Below are 19,204 nucleotides of genomic sequence, written 5' to 3'. Positions count from 1 at the left end.
CAATAGGGAGTGGTGGGGACTGTGGCAAACAGTAGAGCTCATTCTCTGTCTCTACTCTGTCTACTCTCAGCTCCAGCTGATTGTTTCCATGTGGGAGTGTCGCTCCAGTGTGGCCAGATCTTCCAGTGTTCTAAGAGACAACAGAAATCCAGGTTTTTATAGGACGCCACCAGGTTTTAAAAACATATGGGCCAAGCCAGGCTGGTTTTTAAACTAGATATGGTCCACAGGCCATCTTTCTGGCGCCTTGGCAGATTGAAGGGAGCTAGTGAAGATTTTTTTTTTTTTTTTTTTTTTTTTGAGACGGAGTCTCGCTCTGTCGCCAGGCTGGAGTGCAGTGGCAAGATCTCGGCTCACTGCAAGCTCTGCCTCCTGGGTTCACGCCATTCTCCTGCTTCAGCCTCCCAAGCAGCTGGGACTATAGGCGCCTGCCACCACGCCCGGCTAATTTTTTGTATTTTCAGTAGAGACGGGGTTTCACCGTATTAGCCAGGGTGGTCTTGATCTCCTGACCTTGTGATTTCCCCGCCTCGGCCTCCCAAAGTGCTGGCATTACTGGTGTGAGCCACCGCACCCAGCCTAGTGAAGATTTTTAAGTGAAAAAAGGTATATGATCACATCTGTGCTTTAGAAAAATCAGATTGTTGTGTAGAAGATGACTTACAGGAAATAGACGAGAGGAAGGGAAACCAGTTAGGAAACTGTTTCATCAGTTCAGGTGGGAGGTGACCGCGGTCTGTGCTAGGGCGAGGCAGGGGAGAATGTGGGTGGACAGATTCGGAGTCCAGCATCCAGTGGGAAGAATTTAGCTTCAGTGTGCGTCTAGAAGACAGACACATTCTTTCAATGCACCCCCTCTTTTCCACCCCACTTTTTTTTTTTTTTTTTTTTGAGACAGAGTCTCACTCTTGTCGCCCAGGCTGGAGTGCAGTGGCACGATCTTGGCTCACTGCAACCTCCACCTCCCGGGTTCAAGTGATTCTCCTGCCTCAGCCTCCTGAGTAGCTGGGATTACGACATGTGCCACAACACCCAACTGATTTTTGTATATTTTTAGTAGAGATGGGGTTTCACCATGTTGGCAAGGCTGGTCTCGGACTCCTGACCTCAAGTCATCCACCTGCCTCGGCCTCCCAAAGTGCTTGAATTATAGATGTGAGCCACTCCATTTTCTTTCTTTCTTTCTTTCTTTTTTTTTTTGAGATGGAGTCTCACTCTGTTGCCCAGACTGGAGTGCAGTGGCAAGATCTCGGCTCACTGCAAGCTCTGCCTCCCGGGTTCACGCCGTTCTCCTGCCTCAGCCTCCCGAGTAGCTGGGACTACAGGCGCCCGCCACCACGCCTGGCTAATTTTTTGTATTTTTAGTAGAAATGGGATTTCACCGTGTTAGCCAGGATGGTCTCGATCTCCTGACCTCGTGATCCACCCGCCTCGGCCTCCCAAAGTGCTTGGATTACAGGCGTGAGCCACTGGACCCGGCCTCCACCCCATTTTCTAAACTGGAAGCTGAAAGACACAGGGCAGATTAATAATCCTTAAAGCCAAAGGACAGGAAATTTTAGCAAAGACTCCAATTTTTTGTGCAGTCTAATTTTACTCATGATTGCTTTAGAGATGGACTCCTTAATCAACTCCTCCAATCCTCATCCGCCCCCAGGGGGCAGTTGTAATTGATAGGCTTAGCACATGATTGAAATTAAAAACTTACATCTCATGGTGCTTGGCTCATTTAAGCAGCCAATGGAAACTCAGGGCCAAATCTTTGTAAAAGTTCTAGGCTCTGCTTCCCAGCAGAGGGGGGACCGGCTCCCAAGGAGGCCGTTTTGTGGAGACAGACATGTGAGAAGTGGGCTTCTGATCTATGTCATGGCCTTGGTCGTTGTGCAACTGGCCAGTTCGGTTCACGGAAAGATGCAAAGGGCAGGGAGGTGGGAATAGAGCGGGGGAAAGGTGACTCTCGTCAAAGACTTTTTCTAACACCCATCAAGTATCGTGATTAGAACATTTTTCTCCGCAGACTCTTCCAATTTTCGAGCGCGGTATTTTTGGGCACAGGAAATGGCCCCGAGGAGCTGCAGAGCAAAGCCTCCCCTCTCTGGCACCGAATGGGAGTGCCCCGTGGGATGAGGGAGAGGACAAGGCAGTCAGGCAAAGGTTAGGGGAGGAAAGCAAAGGCAGGGGCCCAGAATGACTTCAGGAAATGTTTGGATTTCTCCACCAGGAGGGAGGACAAACAAGCTTTTTTCTTGCCTTTTGGGCAGCTTTGTGTGCTCTCCAGCACGGAGTCCGAGGAGGAAAAGCGAAGCTGAAAATAAAAATTATCCTGGGGCTGGACCCAATCGCTCCTCTACGGGCACGAATCTCTTCGGATACCCCCAACCCTACCGCCTCTCAGAAATGACCACTTTTGCAAAATTGCATGCATTTCCAAGCTTCATCCGGCTCCAGGCTTGGCCTCTCGGAGAGGCAGGCGGCTTATGAGATGGGCTCCAGAGAAAAGACCTCCCTGGGTCTGTCATTTCCTGGCTGAAGTTTCTCTTCTCGCTGCTGTGGCAGCATCCAACCCACACACACAGGACCCGCATCCTGGGTGATGAAGTCAGACATGCAGCAGCTGGGTGAGTGCTGACACTCCGATAAGCATCTGTGTCATTGTAGGGACTCCCTGGGCTGCTCTGCACCCAGACACTTGCTCTGTCCCACCATGTACAACGGGTCGTGCTGCCGCATTGAGGGGGACACCATCTCCCAGGTGATGCCGCCGCTGCTCATTGTGGCCTTTGTGCTGGGCGCACTAGGCAATGGGGTCGCCCTGTGTGGTTTCTGCTTCCACATGAAGACCTGGAAGCCGAGCACTGTTTACCTTTTCAACTTGGCTGTGGCTGATTTCCTCCTTATGATCTGCCTGCCTTTTCGGACAGACTATTACCTCAGACGTAGACACTGGGCTTTTGGGGACATTCCCTGCCGGGTGGGACTCTTCACCTTGGCCATGAACAGGGCCGGGAGCATCGTGTTCCTTACGGTGGTGGCTGTGGACAGGTATTTCAAAGTGGTCCACCCCCACCACGCGGTGAACACCATCTCCAACCGGACGGCGGCTGGCATCGTCTGCACCCTGTGGACCCTGGTCATCCTGGGAACACTGTATCTTTTGCTGGAGAACCATCTCTGTGTACAAGAGACGGCTGTCTCCTGTGAGAGCTTCATCATGGAGTCGGCCAATGGCTGGCATGACATCATGTTCCAGCTGGAGTTCTTTCTGCCCCTCGGCATCATCTTATTTTGCTCCTTCAAGATTGTTTGGAGCCTGAGGCGGAGGCAGCAGCTGGCCAGACAGGCTCGGATGAAGAAGGCGACCCGGTTCATCATGGTGGTGGCAGTTGTGTTCATCACGTGCTACCTGCCCAGCGTGTCCGCCAGACTCTATTTCCTCTGGACGGTGCCCTGGAGTGCCTGCGATCCCTCTGTCCATGTGGCCCTGCACATCACCCTCAGCTTCACCTACATGAACAGCATGCTGGATCCCCTGGTGTATTATTTTTCAAGCCCCTCGTTTCCCAAATTCTACAACAAGCTCAAAATCTGCAGTCTGAAACCCAAGCAGCCAGGACACTCAAAAACACAAAGGCCGCAAGAGATGCCAATTTCGAACCTCGGTCGCAAGAGTTGCCTCAGTGTGACAAATAGTTCCCAAAGCCAGTCTGATGGGCAGTGGGATCCCCACATTGTTGAGTGGCACTGAACAAGCAGACCAACAACACTGAGGAAGATAGAGTGGTGACTTAGAATTAACTCGGTAAGGGGTCGGGGGCTTTGAAAATGCCACCCCCCTTTCTTATTGCAAGACGGTTTACGCACATGAACTGCATCCTCATTCTGTCGGAAATGAAATTCACACAACTATACCTTTTGGGGAGGTTCCAGTTGATTGAAGTGAGTTGGTTGCATTTTCTTATCTGATTACGATGGCAGGGGACAGAATGTGCATGGCGTGGAGCATGTGTGTGTTGGGAGGGGGGTTAGCAACTGGACAGCCCCTGTGTAATTTTCATTGTTTGTTTTTGTTTTGAGACAGAGTCTTGCTGTGTCTCCCAGGCTGGAGTGCAGTGGCACAATCTTGGCTCGCTGCAACCTCCGCCTCCCGGGTTCAAGCAACTCTCCTGCCTCAGCCTCCCGAGTAGATGGGATTACAGGCTCCTGCCACCACACCTGGCTAATTTTTGTATTTTTAGTAGAGACAGGATTTTGCCATGTTGTCTAGGCTGGTCTCGAGCTCCTGACCTCAGGTGACCCGCCTGCCTCGGCCTCCCAAAGTGGTGGGACCACAGGCATGAGCCACCGTGCCCGGCTTCCCCTGTGTCATTTTAAATGGCTAAGTAAATGGGCATATGTGTTTAAATGGGGCACATTCTCTCTCTTAGGAGGTGGGGGGCATTAGCATCATTTCCTGTCCTCTGACCTTAAATCATTCCTTATCTCAGAAAATAGAAACCGGGCTAAGTCAATCAATACTTTTTTATTTCAGGCCAAAGGAGGCTCTTTAGATTGGGATGTATAGATCTATTAATTTTCATCTTTACATTTTTTTGTACATCTGTACATTTCGTACAAATGTACATCTGTACATTTCTTTGTCATCGACTTCCCGGTAGCCCAAGAAGAACAACAACAAAACAATCTGCTCTGACCTTCTTCAAATCTTTGTATTTCAAATAATGTGCTGAGGGATCTGTTTCCCTGCCCTGGCTTCTCCAGTGGTATGTGCTGAGTCCAATACAATTTATTTTACAATTGCTTTTGATGACTTATTATGTGACTGTGAATTGAAATTATTCATTTACTTATTCTCCAAGTATTTACTGAATTCGTATTTGGTGGCAGGCACTATACTGTGTAATTTTTAGTGGAGGGTCATTAGTCAACTCTTGTGTGACAGTAAAGTTTTTTAGGGGGTGGGGGCAGACAAGTTAAGAGTTTTCATCCTTTCACGGAATAATTTCTAGACCTGTTCTGTGTGAACATCAGTATTGTACTCTTATTGCAAAACTCCCTCCTACACATGAGCTTCCCAAATGTGTACCTGGACCCCTCAAAACAGAGGACTCTATGAAATGACAAGCTGCCCCTGCCCTGAATTAGGGGGAAACATTCCAGGCCAACTCTAGCTCCTTTCTCAAGCCACAAAGTGGTGAACATGGTTCTCAACTCCTTAATTTATACTCTCTCAAATGCCCAGGATACTCTCCCCACTGAAGAACTTTGCCAACTTCTGGGGGCCGGGCGTAGTGGCTCAAGCCTGTACTCCCAGCACTTTGGGAGACTGAAGTGGGCAGATCACCTGAGGTCAGGAGTTCTAGACCAGCCTGACCAACATGGAGAAACTTTGTCTCTACTAAAAATACAAAATTAGCCCTGTGTGTTGGTGCATGCCTGTAATCCCAGCTACTTGGGAGGCTGAGGCAGGAGAATCGCTTGAACCCAGGAGGTGGAGGTTGAGGTGAGCTGAGATTGCGCCATTGCACTCCGGACTGGGCAACAAGAATGAAACACCATCTAAAAAAAAAAAAAAAAAGTTTTGCCAACTTCTAGTTCTTTGGCCCCAAAACACCCCTCTAGGCTGTCCCTATTGTTCCTTTTTCCAGAGGCACTGCACAGCCTAGTGATGAAAACTACGAGCTATAGAGCATTAGATGCATCTAAGTTGGAATCTCATCTCAAGTATTTACTAGGCCTGTGATCTTAGGGCAGATTGTATTTTTAGACACTGAGTCTCGCTCTGTTGCCCAGGCTGGAGTGCAATGGCATGATCATAGCTCACTGCAGCCTCAAACTCCTGGGCTCAAGTGATCCTCCCACCTCAGCCTCTTGAGTGGCTGGGAGTACAGGCATGAGCCACCACACTCAACTAATTTTTAAATTTTTTTGTAGAGATGAGGTCTCACTCACTGTGTTGCCCAGGCTGGTCTCAAACTCCTGGCCTCAAGCAATCCTCCAACCTTGGCCTGCCAAAGTATTGGGATTACCTGCATGAGCCACTGCTCCCAGCCTGGCAGATTTTTTTTTTTTTTTTTTGAGACAGAGTCTCACTCTGTCGCCCAGGCTGGAGTGCAGTGGCCAAATCTCGGCTCGCTGCAAGCTCTGCCTCCCGGGTTCATGCCATTCTCCTGCCTCAGCCTTCGGAGTAGCTGGGACTACAGGCGCCTGCCACCGCGCCCGGCTACTTTTTTGTATTTTTAGTAGAGACGGAGTTTCACCGTGTTAACCAGGATGGTCTCGATCTCCTGACCTAGTGATCCGCCTGTCTCGGCCTCCCAAAGTGCTGTGATTACAGGCATGAGCCACTGCGCCCAACCCAGCCTGGCAGATTTTATTTAACCATTTGTAGCTTCACTTTCCTCGTCTGTCAAACAGGGATACTATAACACAACCTCGGTGTGTCATCGGGCAGTTTAAATGAATGTACATTCCTGAGGTGTCAGAACTCTGATCACTGTTATATACCCAATGCCTAGAAGAGGACCTGCACATAGCAGGTGCCCAGGAAATGTTGAATGAATGCATGATTCAGTGCATGTAAAGCATTAAGCATAGCGCCTGGCAGTAAGTGCTCCATATTATGACTTCTTATATTAACACGTTTTACACATAAAGAAGTGGAGGCACAGAAGCAATTTCCTTTGAGGTTTAGAGCCCTTAAGTTGTTGCTCTGTTACACGCCTGAATTCCCCCGCACCTCAGTTACCTGGGAAAGAGTGAAGGCAAGAATTCTTACCAGCATTGAAGAGTCATACATCCTCCTGATAGGAATCTGTGAAAATACACACTTCTGCTTTTAGTTCTGTTCTTAGAATTCTCTCCTGGGCTGTTGCTCCTTTGTTCCTTCATCGTAATAAAAATGGATTCTGAAAGCAAATCTGTGTCCTGTGTGTGACTCTAGGTCAAAGGACCCCTAGGATTTTGCCCTCCAAGGGAAAAAAGCTAAGATATTCAGAACTGCATGGCAGGCAGGCAGAGGTTCTCACCGAAAAAACAGCAAGCACAAACAAAAAGAAAAATCAAATCCAAACTGAAATACAGTCTTGATTCTAAATTTGCTTCCCTTTTTACATTCGCAGAATGTGATGAAAAATACATCTTAGCAAGAAGTGTCTTTGGACATCGTAAAGAAGTAGAGTATAGCTTTTGTTGACAACACTTTGTTTAAACTATCTGAAACAGGAAAATGATTGATTTAGAGGAAAATGTGTTCTCTCTCTCTCTCTCTTTTTTTTTTTTTTTTTTTTTGGTGAGACAGGATCTCACTGTGCTGCCCAGGCTGGAGTGCAGTGGTGTGATCATGGGTCACTGCAGCCTCGACTTCCTGGCTCAAGTGATCCTCCCACCTCAGCCTCCCTAGTAGCTGGGGCCACAGGTACACTCCACCGAGTCCAGCTAATTTTTCTGTAATTTTTCTAGAGATGGGATCTCATTATGTTGCCCAGGCTCGTCTCAAACTCCTGGGTTCAAGTGATCCTTCCTCCTTGTTACTCCTTTTAGAGTCTTTCCAGAAAAGTCACATGAAACCTGGAAGAGCTATTAGTCTATAGGGATGATGTGGAAAAAACAAGAGGTATCTTTTATTCGTGCTAGCCATGGTAAAACTTTCAGTTTTGGTCTGTTCTCAGAATGGATTTCCTCACCTTTTATTAAAACAAAAATGTTTAAGATGGCATCTGAAGGTTCCTGGAGTGCAGGGCTCCTTGGAGGGGATTAGAACTCTGGGGCACAAGGGCTTGAGCCAGTTGTTAAGGTTCTACAAGGTGGGGACTTGGCTGCACTGTGAGGCATGGTCTCTACTTGTTGGCTTTCCAGGCCTTCTGATTCACAGAGGTTTCTAATACGATTCAAGAAAGACTCCATCATCACAATGAGTGCATAAATGGCTTCAAGATCAGTGACCCTACTTTGCAGGCCCCAGTGAAAAATGAAAATGTGGGGTCCCTTGTTCAAAAGGTGTTAATGGCTGAGCGAGGTGGCTCATGCCTGTAATTCCAGAGCTTTGGGAGGTTGAGGCAGGAGGATCACTTGAGGCCAAGAGTTTGACACCACTCTGGGCAACACGGTGAGACTCCATCTCTATAAAAATTTTAAAAATTAGCCAGGTGTGGTGGTGCATGACTGTAGTCCTAGTTACTTGAGAGGCTGAGGTGAGAGGATCCCTTGAGACCAAGAAGTAGAGGCCTCAGTGAGCTATGATCATGCCACTGCACTCCAGCCTGGGTGACAGAGTGAGACCCTATCTCTAAATTAAAAAAAAAAATTTTTTCTGAGACGGAGTCTTGCTCTGTAGCCGAGACTGGAGTACAGTGGCACATCTTGACTCACTGCAACCTCTGCCTCCCTGGTTCCAGCGATTCTTCTGCCTCAACCTCTTGAGTAACTGGGACAACAGGTACATGCCTGTTAGCAGCAGGCTAATTTTTTGTATTTTTAGTAGACACAAGGTTTCACCATATTGGCCAGGTTGGTCTTGAACTCCTGACCTCGTCATCCACCCACCTCAGCCTCCCAAAGTGCTGGGATTAAGGTGTGAGCCACTGTGCCCAGCCAAAATTTTTTTTTTTTTTTGAGACGGAGTCTCGCTCTGTCACCCAGGCTGGAGTGCAGTGGCCGGATCTCAGCTCACTGCAAGCTCCGCCTCCCGGGTTCATGCCATTCTCCTGCCTCAGCCTCCCGAGTAGCTGGGACTACAAGCGCCCGCCACCGCGCCCGGCTAGTTTTTTGTAATTTTTAGTAGAGACGGGGTTTCACCGTGTTAGCCAGGATGGTCTCGATCTCCTGACCTCGTGATCCGCCCGTCTCGGCCTCCCAAAGTGCTGGGATTACAGGCTTGAGCCACCGCGCCCGGCCCAAAATTTTTTTTAAGTAATAAAAAGTATTAAGAATTTTGAGGATGGTAGCACAGGGCCCTTCTGAGCTCATCCGTGAATCTGAGGCTCTACGTTTATATACATATTTTTTATTTATTATATATATTTTTGCTATATAATTTTTACATATGACATATAAGTGTTTATCATATTTACTACATTATATATCATATTTATACATATATAAATTATATAATATAAACATATAATCATTTATATATTAAGAGAGAGAGATGGAATAAACAGATGAAAGAGATGGGCTCACATATGAGCCAAATCTGTATTTGGGTTTCTTTGTATTGGACTATAAAATGATATAGTGGGAGGGGGGTAAATATTTTATTCCTTATAAGGATTCATTCATTCATTTCCTCTTTCAAAGAACATTAATGAAGCACCAGCTCTATACCAGACACGGTAGAAACATAAATGAAAATCATAGCCACGGGGCCCACTGTAGAAACCAAGGGAAAACATAAAATTATAAAATATAAAATTACAAAATATGGCCAGGGGTCGTGGCTCACTTCTGTAATCCCAGCAGTTTGGGAGGCCAAGGTGGGCAGATCACTTGAGGTCAGGAGTTCAAGACCAGCCTGGCCAACATGGTGAAACCCGTCTCTACTAAAAATACAAAAATTAGCTGGGCGTGGTGGTGCATGCCTATAATCCCAGCTACTCGGGGGGCTGAGGCAGGAGACTCGCTTGAGCCTGGGAGGCGGAGGTTGTAGCAAGTTGAAATCACACCACTGCACTCCAGCCTGGGCAAGCAAGAAAGACTCTGTCTCAAAAATAAAATAAAATAATACAATAAAATAATAAAATTATCCTGTGGGACCCTGTGTTTGTTACTTTCACACAGGGTCCTGCAGGAGAATCCAGGGCCCTTACTCCTGTCTTAGTCGTCTCAGAGGAAGTAGCTTGCAAACTTGGCTCTGAAGGATGGACAGGAAGCCACCAGGGACACAGTGGGGAACGGTATTCCAGGCAGATATAGAGAGGTGAAAAAGAGCAAACTGGGAAATGCAGGAAGACCATCAGGGCAGGAATGAAAGGTCCAGGCTGGGGCTGCGACCACCCGGTAAGAGGTGAAGTCATGAGGCCAGCCGAAGAGGGAAGGGTCTGTTCCAAGCCTTAGCGTGACAGAAGATTCACGAATAGACCTTCAGATTCCTCTCTATCTTGTTTTTGTTTTTGAGACAGAGTGTTGCTCTGTTACCCAGGCTGGGGTGCAGTGGCATGATCTCAGCTCACTGTAACCTTGAACCCCCGGGCTCCAGCAATCCGCCTGCCTCAGCCTCCCAAGTAGCCGGGACCACAGGCATGTGCCACCATGCCCAGCTAATTTTGGTATTTTTTGTAGAGACCAAGTCTTGCTGTGTTGCCCAGGCTGGTCTTGAACTCCTGAGTTCAAGGGATCCACCCGCCTTGGCCTCCCAAAGTGCTGGGATTTTGTGTGAGCCACCAGGCGTGGCCTCTTAGGTTTTCTTTTAAGAGTTTTTGAGATTTAGCTCTTACATTGAGGTCGTAATCTAAGTCAAGTTAATTTCTGCGTACTGTGTAGCAAAGGGGTCCAGTTCTTTTGCTTGTGGTGACCTAGTTATCCCAACATCATTTATGACAAAGACTCTTCTTTCCCCCATTGTCTTGGCACCCTTGTTGAAAATCAGCTGATCATGAATGTAAGGGTTTATTTCTGGACTCTCAATCCTGCTCTCTTGAGCTGTAATATCTATCCTTATGCCAGAAGCACACTGAACTACTGTAGCTTTGCAGTAAAGTTTTAAATCAAGAAGGGAGAGTTCTCCAACTTTGTTCTTCTTTTTCAAGATTATTTGGTTATTCTGGTTTGCCCTTAGGTTTTTTACAATAAACCTAAACGTTTCGAAACCATGAAGCGTTCTTCTCCTTTTTCAAAAGAAATGTGTGTGTGTGTGTCTATGTGTCTCTGCCAGTCAGTATGATCAGCTTCTTCTCTACCCCTTTACTTCCCAGCTTCTACTACTACATCTCCTTTGTTAGGGGACCAGGGGACCCTTATTTCCTGCTACTCCAAGGGTCCCAACTCAGTGTCATCTATATTCTGCAGTGGTGAGTCCAAATGGCCCCAATGAGCTGTACCTCCTGGCACTCCCACCCTTAGGTGCCATCTCCTGGTGGAACACAGACCGGCTCTGTGATTTGTTTTGCCTGATTGAATGTGGTGGAGGTGATGTTCTGCGGTTTCCAAGCCCAGGGATGAAGAAGGTCTGCCTGTGTGCTTTCAGAAGCCCTAAGTATGTCCATGTACGAAGTCCAGACTACACCGTGGACAGAACATGTGAAGAGGCTGTGTGTAGACGCCACATAGAGGGGCCACACAGAGAGGCCACAGGGACACCACGTAGAGAGGCATCGAGGTTCTGTGGAGACAGAGAGAAGCCTGAGTGTCCCAGTGTCCTGCTTCAGCATCCGTATGACTCTAGCCAAGTTGCCATCTGAGAATCCCCAAATGAGAAGCACCCAGCTGAGGCCAGCCAACCCAGAGAACCATGAGAGATGACACAGTGGAGGTTGTGTTAAGTCACTACGTTTTGTAGCAATTTGTTATGCAGCAATAGATAATTAAAACAGAAATCCAATGGCATGGCGTGGTGGGTCACACCTGTAATCCCAGCACTTTGGGAGGCTGAGGCAGGAAGACCACCTGGGCCTAGGAGTTCAAGACCAGCCTGGGCAACACAGTGAGACCCTGTCTCTATTTAAATAAAATAATAAATAAAACCAAAAATCCCAGCTTAGTTCAAAGACACAAAATAGTTACTTAACCTCCCGATGCCTCGTTTCTCAATCTGTAAAATGGAGATGATGATGACAATAATAACACATCTGTCACAGGGTTTTTGTGAAGATTAAAGGAGATCACATAGCAAATCACTCAGTACAATGCAATAGTGTTACTATTAATTTTTACAATAATTCAGTCCAGTTTAGTGGCACACATTCAAGTTGTCATAAGATAACCAGGCATGGAGATTCAACTGGGTGAGTCATAAATTTTAGGTGGAGTTTCTACAAAATGCGGTGGGATCGCTGCCTTCACTCTTGAAATGATTCATTAAACAAGTTTCTGTACAACTCATATGCTCGTAAGAAAAAAATAATAAATACATAAAAGAAGGAAACAAACAAGACAAAACATGCCCACCGTGCAGTGGGAAGACCGGAAATTCCATCGGAGGCACCAGAATCCAACGAGGCTGCCCTTTAGATTCTGCCCAAGTAGTCGCGAACTTTGGTTTAGAATCATGCAGTGTGAGAGCTGGGAGGAAGTTCGAAGATCATCTAATTCCTCATGAGCACATGAGGAGGGTGAGGGGTTAAGGGGTTTCACAGCTAGTTAATGAGAGAGCCAGAACACACATGCAGGCTCCAGGTTCTTTTGCAAACTTAACATTTGTGGTTGTTCTTTTATTTATTTATTTATTTTTATTTTATTTTATATTTTTGAGATGGAGTCTTGCTCTGTCACCCAGCCTGGAGTGCAGTGGTGCAATCTCGGCTCACTGCAACCTCCGCCTCTTGGGTTCAAGCAATTCTCCTGCCTCAGCCTCCCGAGTAGCTGGGAGTACAGGCGCCTGCCACCATGCCTGGCTAATTTTTGTATTTTTAGTAGAGATGAGGTTTCACCATATTGGCCAGGCTGATCTTGAACTCCTGACCTCATGATCTGCCTGTCTCGGCCTCCCAAAGTGCTGGGATTACAAGGGTGAGCCACTGTGCCTGGCCTGTGGTTGTTTTTTTCTAATTTTATCCATGACTGTTGTTTTTAAAAACACACACACACACACACAATATTAGGAAATTGGGAAACTTAAAAAGGGAGAGTCCCTTGCAAATTTCAGCTTCTAGAAATAACTACTACTGACTTTTCTGACTCTTAGTTAATAAAGGTCCTTAGGATTACTTTATAAATGTTATTGACAAATGTCATCATACATCCAGAAGGAAGCATGGTATTCACAGGCAGCAAGAACAGGAAACAAATACCAGTTATTTTACTGAAGCCTGAATAGCATGACCTCCATCTCCACCATGCCCTGAGAAAGATCTTCAACCTTACAGACAAGACAATAACATAGTAAGAGGCAGTGTAGCATGATGGTTAGGGACACAGGCTTTGAAGTCACTGCCAGATTCAAATCCAAGCTCAGCTCTTTTTTTTTTTTTCTTTTATTTTTGAGACAGGGTCTCACTGTCACCCAGGCTGGAGTGCAGTGGCACGATCTCGGCTCACTGCAAGCTCCGCCTCCAGGGTTCACGCTATTCTCCTGCCTCAGCCTCCCGAGTAGCTGGGACTATAGGTGCTGGCCACCAAACCTGGCTAATTTTTTGTTTTTGTATTTTTAGTAGAGACAGGGTTTCACCATGTTAGCCAGGATGGTCTCAATCTCCCGACCACGTGATCTGCCCGCCTCAGCCTCCCAAAGTGCTGGAATTACAGGCGTGAGCCACTGCACCCGGCCTCTTTTTTTTTTTTTTAGACAGAGTTTCACTCTTATTGCCCACGCTGGAGTGCAATGGTGTGATCTCAGCTCACTGCAACCTCCGCCTCCTGGGTTCCGGTTCAAGCAGTTCTCCTGCCTCAGCCTCCTGAGTAGCTGGGATTACAGACATGTGCCACCACACCCAGCTAATTTTTGTATTTTTAGTAGAGATGGGGGTTTCACCATGTTGGCCAGGCTGGTCTCAAACTCCTGGACCTCGATCCCACTTCCACTTTGGCCTCCCAAAGTGCCAGATTACAGTCCTGAGCCACTGCATCATTTTTTTTTTTTGGTGGAGTCTCACTCTGTCACCCAGGCTGCAGTGTAGTGGGAGACGACGCTGCTCACTGTACTCCTCCCACTCCCTGGAGCCCAGCGAGCCCTCCTGCCTCAGCTTCTGAGTAGCTGGGATTACAGGCGCCCGCCACCACGCCCAGCTAATTTTTGTAAATTTTAGAAGAGCTGGGGTTTCACCATATTGGCCAAGATGGTCTGGATCTCCTGACCTTGTGATCCGCCCGCCTTGGCCTCCCAAAGTGTTGGGATTACAGGCTTGAGCCGCTGTGCCCGGCCATGCTCTGCTCTTATGAGCTGGGTGTCCCTGAATATTTTATCATCCTTTCTGAGCTTCACTTTCCTCATTTTGAAATCAGAATCAATAAAAATACCTTCCACACGGGCTACAGCCAGGGTGAAACAAGCGACTATAAAAGCACTGAGCTCCTGGCTAACACAGTGAAACCCTGTCTCTACTAAAATATAAAATTAGCTGGATGTGGTGGTGGGCGCCTGTAGTCCCAGCTACTCGGGAGGCTGAGGCAGGAGAATGGTGTGAACCCGGGAGGTGGAGCTTGCAGTGAGCCAAGAGCAAGACTCCGTCTCAAAATAAATAAATAAATAAATAGCACTGAGCATGGGGGGAAGCTCTCTATAATGTGGGTACCACCATTACCTTCTTCATCATCGTCTTCATCTCACCTGGATCATCATCAGGTACTCTAGTTCTATGGGAATCTAATATTAGGTCATCCTGACTCTAGTTTACTGTGAAAAGTCTATAAGCTCCTATCATTGAATCTGCATTTGCAGCTAAAGAAATAAATTTACATCTTATGGCCGGGCGTGATGGTTCACACCTGTAATCCCAACACTTTGGAACGCCAAGGGGGGTGGATTACTTGAAGTCAAGAGTTCAAGACCAGCCTGGCCAAAATGGTGAAATCCCATCTCTACTAAAAATACAAAAATTAGCCCAGCGTGGTGGTGCACGCCTGTAGTCCCAGCTACTTGGGAGGCTGAGGCAGGAGAATCGCTTGAACCCGGGAGGCAGAGGTTGCAGTGAGCCAAGATCATGCCATTGCACTCCAGCCTGGGCGATAGATCGAAACTCCATCTCAAAAAAGAAAAAAGAAAGAAATTTACATTTTATAACTCAAAGTAGAAGCAACACAGTTTAGAAACCTCCTGCATGGCAAGAATTCGTAAGACCAAAATATTAAAGGGTGAAAACATTCTATAGGATGACACCCAATCACACTGAAAAGCAGAGAAACAATGTGTGCAATGGTGTCCTGATACAAGGCAGAGTTCCATGTCCTCTAAGGTCCTGTCCCTCTAAGTTTAATTTTACAAAAATGGGGGCTTTAAAAATATCACATACTTAGTGGGAGAGTTTTCGCATGTGTGGAGACAGAGTATACAGGACTGTCCATACTTTCTGCTCAATTTTGCTGTGAACCTAAAACTGCCCTAAAAAATAAAGTTCATTAAAGAAAAAAAAATCACAGCCAGGCGCAGTGGCTCACACCTGTAATGCCAGCACTTTGGGAGGCCGAAGCAGGTGGATCACGAGGTCAGGAGATCGAGACCATCCTGGCTAACACGGTGAAACCCCGTCTCTACTAAAAAAATACAAAAAAAACTAGCCGGGCGAGGTGACGGGCGCCTGTAGTCCCAGCTACTGGGGAGGCTGAGGCAGGAGAATGACGTGAACCCGGGAGGCGGAGCTTGCAGTGAGCAGAGATCGCGCCACTGCACTCCAGCCTGGGCGACAGAGCAAGACGCCGTCTCAAAAAAAAAAAAAAAAAGACCAGCCTGGCCAACATGGTGAAACCCCGTCTTTACTAAAAATACAAAAAATTAGCCTGGCGTGGTGGTGCATGCCTGTAATTCCAGCCACTCAGGAGGCTGAGGCAGAAGAATTGCTTGAACCTGGGAGGTGGAGGTTGCAGTGAGCTGAGATCGTGCCACTATACTCCAGCCTGAGTGACAGATTGACTCTGTCAAAAAAAAAAAAAAAAAAAAATCACAATCACATACTAAGCTCCCAAGGACATAAACAAGATAGAGACCTCATCCAGTTTTTTGTTTGTTTCAGGGACCTGCAACCGTTTGTTACCAACCAGCTTCCTGGGCTGTCCAGAACCGAGAGTTTATGGGGTACTAAGCCCGTGCTCTATCCTCAGGTACCCCTCTTCATGCAGAGCAACACAGAAAAACAAATTTGTAGCACAAAGTACACCCGATTTGCTACAGCTTACGACTAGCCTCATGAATCCTTTTTCTCATTAATTCAAACTTTGCAAAAAAAAAAAAAAAAAAAACACATACTTAAAAATAAATCACTTGAGCACAGAAGCATATCAAAATCTAATATAAACAAACAAAAAACCCAACTTATTTTAACATGCCACTGAAACTGGGCTCAAGTTTTCAAACTTCTTATGAAATATTATACTCTCGAGCAGGCTTTTTTTTTTCTAACTGGAGGTGAACGGCAGAGTTCTGATGTGGAAAAGCAATCCATGTTTGTACAGAGAGATGGCATAGGAAAAGTGGTCAAATTCAACTAGTCTGTCCTCATCGAACAGGCGACTACTGTCTTCTCAACATTTCCAAAAGAATTCATATGTCTGCTACTGTTTATGTCATATGCCTGTTAATTTTTCATGCTAATTTTTAGTGTTCCTGGAAAACCTCACTGTTTGGCACCGAAAATTATTATTGCTATTGTTGTTGTTTTGTTAATTATGTAAGCCAAGCAAATGACGGTGAATTAATTCTGCAATGTTGAGTACTCAATTGGCATGCAAGTACCCAGCCTTCCAAAGGGATATCCTTCATGTTTCACTAATTTTCGAATGACAGTCGGCTTGCCTAAACTTATCCTTTACATTTAAGAAATTTTGTGGGTTCCTGTCTGCCCAGGGGATTTTTATTACTTGTTTATGCAAACAGCAGGTTGCATAAGAGCCTTGCTGGCCTTTTTTTTTTTTTTTTTTAAGAGAGATTTCGTAGTTTCCTGGTAACCATTCAGTCATCTATTTCAACACCCTGACATGACATAAAGGCAGGCGCGGAACCACACGTTCACCACACAGACACACGCCTCCTTGCTGGAGCATTCGCCGGGCAAGGCGCTCCATCGGACCAACTAGCCGCACTCATGAATTGGCACCATCCGCAGGATCACTTTCTGGTAATAGACAAGAAGAACTGCTGTGTGTTCCGAGATGACTTCATTGTCAAGGTGTTGCCGCCGGTGTTGGGGCTGGAGTTTATCTTCGGGCTTCTGGGCAATGGCCTTGCCCTGTGGATTTTCTGTTTCCACCTCAAGTCCTGGAAATCCAGCCGGATTTTCCTGTTCAACCTGGCAGTGGCTGACTTTCTCCTGATCATCTGCCTGCCATTCCTGATGGACAACTATGTGAGACGTTGGGACTGGAAGTTTGGGGACATCCCTTGCCGGCTGATGCTCTTCATGCTGGCCATGAACCGCCAGGGCAGCATCATCTTCCTCACGGTGGTGGCCGTGGACAGGTATTTCCGGGTTGTCCATCCCCACCACGCCCTGAACAAGATCTCCAATCGAACAGCAGCCATCATCTCTTGCCTTCTGTGGGGTGTCACTATTGGCCTGACAGTCCACCTCCTGAAGAGGAAGATGCTGATCCAGAATGGCACTGCAAATTTGTGCAGCAGCTTCAGCATCTGTGATACCTTCCGGTGGCACGAAGCCATGTTCCTCCTGGAGTTCTTCCTGCCCCTGGGCATCATCCTGTTCTGCTCAGCCAGAATTATCTGGAGCCTGCGGCAGAGACAAATGGACCGGCATGCCAAGATCAAAAGAGCCATCACCTTCATCATGGTCGTGGCCATCGTCTTTGTTATCTGCTTCCTTCCCAGCGTGGCTGTGCGGATACGCATCTTCTGGCTCCTGCGCACTTTTGGCACGCAGAATTGTGAAGTGTACCGCTCAGTGGACCTGGCGTTCTTTATCACTCTCAGTTTCACCTACATGAACAGCATGCTGGACCCCGTGGTGTACTACTTCTCCAGCCCATCCTTTCCCAACTTCTTCTCCACTTTGATCAACCGCTGCCTCCGGAGGAAGATGACAGGTGAGCCAGATAATAACCGCAGCACGAGTGTCGAGCTCACAGGGGACCCGAACACAACCAGAGGCGCTCCAGAGGCGTTAATGGCCAACCCCGATGAGCCATGGAGCCCCTCTTATCTGGGTCCAACCTCTCGTTAAATAACCATGCCAAGAAGGGACATTGTCACCAAGAACGAGGGTCTCTGGAGAAACAGTTGGGCTGTTGCATCAAGTAATGTCATTGGACTCGGCCTAAGGTTTCCTGGAACTTCCAGATTCGGAGAATCCGATTTAGGGAAACTGTGGCAGACGAGTGGGAGACTGGTTGCAAGGTGTGACCGCAGGAATCCTGGAGGAACAGAGAGTAAAGCTTCTAGGCATCTGAAACTTTTGCTTCATCTCTGATGCTCGCAGGACTGAAGATGGGCAAATTGTCAGCGTTTGCGCTGAGCAGAGTTGGAGCCAGAGATCTACTTGTGACTTGTTGGCCTTCTTCCTACATCTGCCTGAGACTGGGGGGCTCAGCTCCTGGGGTGATATCTAGCCTGTTTGAAACAGCGGGGATAAGGAGAGCTGAGATTGGAGGGAATTAAGTTGCTCCTGGAGGGAGCCCAGGCATCATTAAACAAGCCAGTAGGTCACCTGGCTTCCGTGGACCAATTCATCTTTCGGACGAGCATTAGCAGAAATGGACTCAGGAAAGAGACTCACATGCTTTGGTTAATATCTGTGTTTCCGGTGGGTGTAATAGGGGATTAGCCCCAGAAGGGACTGAGATAAACAGTGTTATTATGGGAAAGGAAATGGCATTGCTGCTTTCAACCAGCGACTAATGCAATCCATTCCTCTCTTGTTTATACTAATCTAAGGGTTGAGCACTTGAAACGGCTTCAGGATGGAAAGCTGTTTCCCACCTCTGTTTGCTTTTACCATTAAAAGGAAAACGTGCCGCTGCCCCACGGTTAGAGGGGGGCACATTCCTCCTGGTTCCTTTGCTTGTGTTTCTGTACTTACCAAAAATCTACCATTTCAATAAATTTTGATAGGAGACACAGTCTGGCGTTGCTATGTCTGGGTTATGGTTCACAGAAATGGGCTTCTTACTTAAGCAGAGACCTTTATGGGTTGTTAACTATGTCCTGGTAGAAAACTACTCCACCCTGCAAAGTAAGAAAGAGACACAGACACTGAGCTACATCATGAGACAACTAAGCAGAAATTACACCTGTGTCTAAACAAAGATAGAAAGAGCTGGGATTAAAAATAATTTGGAAGGATAGTACAGATACGATTGCAAGGGCACTCACATTTTATTAGAGTTTGGTGAATATTGCTGTTAGTATTTGTGCATTAAAAAGGGAATCAAGGCGAGGCATGGTGGCTCACGC

At 47.0% G+C, this 19,204-nt stretch overlaps 2 protein-coding genes across 2 annotated transcripts; both read left to right on the top strand.

Annotated features, from left to right (window-relative positions):
- The first annotated feature begins 1,389 nt into the window (after positions 1–1,389).
- On the top strand, positions 1,390–5,361 carry HCAR1 (hydroxycarboxylic acid receptor 1). The gene has a single exon (XM_003907319.5). It carries the CDS (start codon positions 2,705–2,707, stop codon positions 3,743–3,745), a length of 1,041 nt encoding a protein of 346 aa, XP_003907368.1. The 5' UTR covers positions 1,390–2,704; the 3' UTR covers positions 3,746–5,361.
- An 11,366-nt stretch (positions 5,362–16,727) lies between these two features.
- LOC101004138 (hydroxycarboxylic acid receptor 2) lies at positions 16,728–18,869 on the top strand. Its single transcript, XM_003907318.5, has one exon. It carries the CDS (start codon positions 16,884–16,886, stop codon positions 17,973–17,975), a length of 1,092 nt encoding a protein of 363 aa, XP_003907367.4. The 5' UTR covers positions 16,728–16,883; the 3' UTR covers positions 17,976–18,869.
- Positions 18,870–19,204: the final 335 nt, after the last annotated feature.

This window comes from Papio anubis, chromosome 9 (genome assembly GCF_008728515.1).
Source record: "Papio anubis isolate 15944 chromosome 9, Panubis1.0, whole genome shotgun sequence".
NCBI lineage: Eukaryota > Metazoa > Chordata > Mammalia > Primates > Cercopithecidae > Papio > Papio anubis.
The sequence above is the reverse complement of the archived record's forward strand: the minus strand, read 5'-3'. Positions and strand labels throughout refer to the sequence as shown.